The 4,565-nt window shown below is 39.5% G+C and overlaps 1 protein-coding gene across 1 annotated transcript; it reads left to right on the top strand.

Annotated features, from left to right (window-relative positions):
* Nucleotides 1–253: 253 nt before the first annotated feature.
* Nucleotides 254–4,314, top strand: tbata (thymus, brain and testes associated). The gene is made up of 9 exons (XM_085761254.1): nucleotides 254–314; nucleotides 591–785; nucleotides 1,863–2,033; nucleotides 2,138–2,226; nucleotides 2,317–2,466; nucleotides 2,784–2,865; nucleotides 3,499–3,661; nucleotides 3,752–3,792; nucleotides 4,200–4,314. The coding sequence occupies exons 2-9, from the start codon at nucleotides 593–595 to the stop codon at nucleotides 4,289–4,291; spliced, it is 981 nt and encodes a 326-aa protein (XP_085617380.1). The 5' UTR covers nucleotides 254–314; nucleotides 591–592; the 3' UTR covers nucleotides 4,292–4,314.
* The last annotated feature ends 251 nt before the right edge of the window (nucleotides 4,315–4,565 follow it).

The raw sequence follows: 4,565 nt of genomic DNA on the forward strand, positions 1-4,565 counted from the left end.
AAAGGCCAGAACAGCATTCACATCCACCTACATGTTCTTATGCCACAGTTAACCCATATCTAATGTGATTCATGGTCATGAATTTAATTGTTGACATTTGTTTTACACTTTCAAACAGTTATTTAATTAAACACCATAAAATAGTTCAATCTCACCTGCTTTGCATATGAAAAGCCCATGTGAATGAACTGGTTGAATGTCAGTCACTCTGGCACATATGCCTTTGTCTTTTGTTTAGTGGAGGTTTCTTAGCAACACAAGCAACACAGCGCATTGAGTACCGAGGGTTTTTGAGCAGCAGGCTGTTTTCTGAGGTAAAGTGGTTCTTCAGAATTATATTTCTTTATATGAGTCATCTTTCTTGTAGATTTTTTGCTAGCAGAACTCTAAACATATATTCTGGTCAAATTTGAAATTCAAATGTAACTTTTGATTCATGGGGTAAATCAAGCTTGAGTGTGTCTGTTTTGTCTCTGGTTAGGTTTGAGTTAGGGAAATGATTTTGAGCATCACAAACAAGCTTTACTGTTTGCTTTTTTCCCCTTTTCATTCCTTTAAATTTAGACGAAACCTCCAGCTTTCAATCTAAGATATGTCGGTAATGCAAGGTCCAAACTCCCGAGGAGCGAACAGGGAGAGGAGTCACAGTCAAACTACTCAGGTGCCATTCACCCCTGAATTTACAAAGATGTTGCCAAAGAGCAGTCCGCGCTTTGGTTCTTTGAGTCATCACTCATTTTTCTCCCGGCACAACCCTCACCCACACAGGGTGAGGCATATTCAAGGTGAGCAGACAGTGATAAGCTCCTTGGCAGCAGAAGAAATCCATACACTCTGCGAGACTCTTTTGATGTATTAAGTGGTTAAAAGAGGATGCACACTCTTACTTAAAAAAAAAAAAATTGCATATTGCCATTAACCCAAAATACTTAGACTAAAAAGTTGAGCAGGTGACAACATTTGATACAAAAACAGTGGAATCAATCATCAACGTATTTCATGTCATTTTCTGGTTGCCATACATGCCTGTCCTCAATTTCATAGCAATCCATCTTATGTATGTCATTTCATATTACAGTGGCAACCTCCTATTGGTGACACTTGTTACAAGATCACCAAAATTGTTATGATGCTGTACATCGGTAATTAAAGCTAATGTTCGGTAATTTTAATAAACATTCGGTAATTTTACAAAACTAAAAGTCACAGGATCATTAAAATTATTGTGATTCATCCTCTGGGGACCACAATTGTCTGTGCAAATTGCAAAATATAATCATAATCTATAATCTATAAATCTATACAGCCACTTAACCTGTCAGTCATAACAGCTGTCAATACAGTACATAAGCTGCATTCAGTAGAAACTGATGAACCCAGTGTTAGCGATTAGCTTGTGAGGAGAGCTAAAATGCTAATGTCTCTCTTTGTATATGAATGTTAACGATTGTCACTAACAACAATGTGTTTATGCAGTTAATAATTCTGAGTGTACGTACTCAGAGAGACATTTATTGAATTCATTACAGTAGGTTAAAATCTCAAAGGGGGCCATTATTGGGGTCTTTATTTTAAAGTTCAAGTAGATGCAGCCCTTCTGGACATTATGGATTACCTGCCAATGAAATATTTCATAAGTGGCTGCATGGGCACCTGGAATAGTAATTTGGCACATGAAAGAGACAACTGTGTTATTGGTAGAAAAGTAGGTTACATCCCTGATGTTCCATTGAAAATGTCCCCTTTAGTCTCAGCAGGGATTTCACTGGCTTTACTTCTTCAGGGCATTCGTTTGATTGTCTCACACATCTGAAGGACTTCACTCCACGTTTGAACGAACCGTGTCTGCCATGTTTCCACAGGACTCAATGGTAGACCCGTTTGCATGGTGAGAGATGATTGGTTTGTCACTTCATCATTATTCCCTCATCCTCTTCTCAAAAGCCACGGCCTCAGGAAAGCAGCCGGCTCGTCATTCGCTTTCCCACTTTCCCCGATTCCTAATGGAGTCAGTGGTAACAAAAACAAATCAGGTGTGTTTACTTGCACGCACGGTCCTCATTATTTTTCTTAAGCTCTTCTTTCAAGAAATCCGTCTCAGCTCCAGAATAATGAGAGTGATTTTTCCCATTAGCAGCACTGTTTTCAGAGGCCTGGAGGGATGAACTGAAAGAGCTCGCTGCAAAAATCAGTTTGTCTTCTCAAACACCAAAGGACAAAAAAGAGGTAGATGATTTGCTGTAATTATATCTCCAATTACATATTTTCGCAATCATTTTCTCAAAGGAAGACTGCCATGTTGACAATATCTTCCAGGACCAACCTGAGGAAGAACCTATCCGTCGGAAGACTCAATATTCAGCCGAAACCGGGAGGATCATCCCTCCATCCTCCAAGTCTTACCAGCACAGATCCCATTCCCTGCGCCTCCTTTATCCTCAGCCCTTCCATGATCAAGAACTCATGGTGAAATACTCCTCCAGTATACTTAAGCTCCTTCACAGTTTGAAAGGAAATGTCACTTTGCCACTTTAGGGAATGAAATGAGCCACAACTATGTAATATTGCATTTCAGAGATTAAGGTTTGCTGCATATCTAAAGGAGATTTTTTACCTTTTTCTCCAGAGCACACAGCTTTGGCCCAAGGCAACACTGCATTTGCTGTGTTGCTGAAATATAACCCCCCAGCTCAGTTCTGTCACCATGGCATCTTGAAAAATTAATGAATTATGTAAAAATTAATTCACGTGAGTTGCAAGCTAATGTTGTGCTCTTGTGTTAGGTGTTGGAGCTTCTTTGTCAGATCCTGCAGACTGATTCCCTGTCCGCTGTCCAGCAGTGGCTTCTGCTCGCAGGACAAAGAGGTAAAACGCTGCGGTGCTACATGCTAATTTGTACAAGGAATTCATTTTAATTCAGTGGATTATTCTTGTTATTATGTAGAGGTACAGTAATGATCTCTTTAGAAAGTCACATGAAAATTTGCAGGTGTGTATCACATGTATGTGTTCAGAATAGTCACCAAGAGGGAGACATACAGTAACTGCATGCTGTGTAGTCTGGAACGTACCAGTGGAAGAAATAGAAAAAAAAAAATCTTATACATTAATTACAGTCATTTAATTAAGGAAACATCTGAAGAATATAGTATTTAATTAAATTTACATTTAAATCCCACGGCGACTGCTTATAGAACTAATCATTATCTGCTGATCAATTGGGTTTTTTTGCTTGGCAGTGAAGTGACAAGTGAATTAATACGACCATCAGTTGAATTGTTGAAAACTGGTTTTAAAATATTCAGTTTGCTGTTCCTATCATATTCCATTACACAGGTCATTAATTTGCTGCTTTATTATTTGGAGTTCCCATTTTAGATTTTAATTACATCATTTAGATCGGGTATTCGACTTAACCACGGCAAGCGAGTAATTGCTGTGGTGGAAAACAGCACTGCCGCTAATGACAGGGTGTTACGTAATGTGGTGTTCCCTCAGAGAAAGACCTGGTGATGGGGATGATCAAACAAGCTCTAGACAGCATCGACCTCTCAGGTCACCATCAGAAGCTCCAGCAGCTCCAGGCTTTTCATCCTGGTGCAACTCCATCAGTGCACGGCCTGTCATTCAACCAGGATGGGAGAAAACTGTGGAGAACATGGTCAGGGGGGCATATCACTTTCTTTCTTTTTGAAATCTCCCTTTAATCCCCTTCCTTTGTTGTATTTAACATTTTTATTCACCTCCATAGCTCATACAGAATGAACCGAACTTTCAGCGATGACAAACCAGGTAATTACTGTAAATAGTGTACTATACCTCTGCCCTTTTCTGTGTCAAAGTTTGTTGCCTGGCAGCAAGGCTGTAGATTCATAAGCTATTTAAAACTGACACTTCAAGTAAAACAGAAGATTAAAGATGCATTGTTTTTTTGTCTAGAATTGGCACAAAACTCAGCTTTGCAATGACTGTTTTTGTTCAATGAAAGCAGAATATTACAGACCTTACCTCTGGTGTGTTCATGAAAGGGACCATCTGTCTTACTTTCTGTTGCTGCCAAGTTATAAGGTTCAAAGGGCAACCACTAGATAGATAAGAGGCCTTTTAAATGATGTGTTTTGATATTGAGCTTTTCTCTGTGTAGCACAGATTGCAAATGATGCTCTTTGTATGAGTCTGATTTCAGTGTTGTTTTGCAGAGAGGATTGGAGGTGCGGAGGTCCTTGAAGTCCATGCAGGAGCTGCGACTCATCCTCAAGATCATCCACTTCAGCACACAGACAGTGTATAAATTTGTTAGATTTTCATCACGGTGGCATGAGAAACTATTGATTCCCTTGTGTATTGCTCCCAGATTATCTCAGGTATCCTTTAGTGTTTTTGCTTTGTAGATTATTCTTAGAAATACAAGCCAAGTTAAAGGGATAGTTCACCCTAGAATGATATTTCGCTCATTATCTACTCACCCTCATGTTGACTAAGGGCTGGAAGAAGTTTCAGAGTCCACCGTCCCTTCTCTAAGTTACAGGGGGTCTTGGAGTAGCAGTGCATGTCCATATAACGGT

The sequence above is a fragment of the Trachurus japonicus genome, chromosome 19 (assembly GCF_045865225.1).
Source record: "Trachurus japonicus isolate A0001 chromosome 19, Traja_1.0".
NCBI lineage: Eukaryota > Metazoa > Chordata > Actinopteri > Carangiformes > Carangidae > Trachurus > Trachurus japonicus.

Coding starts and splice junctions, on each gene's coding strand:
- tbata (XM_085761254.1), top strand. CDS start 593: ATGTCGGTAATGCAAGGTCCAAACTCCCGAGGAGCGAACAGGGAGAGG. Junction 786..1,862: donor CAGGGTGAGGCATATTCAAG/GTGAGCAGACAG, acceptor ATGTTTCCACAG/GACTCAATGGTAGACCCGTT. Junction 2,467..2,783: donor TCCATGATCAAGAACTCATG/GTGAAATACTCC, acceptor CTCTTGTGTTAG/GTGTTGGAGCTTCTTTGTCA.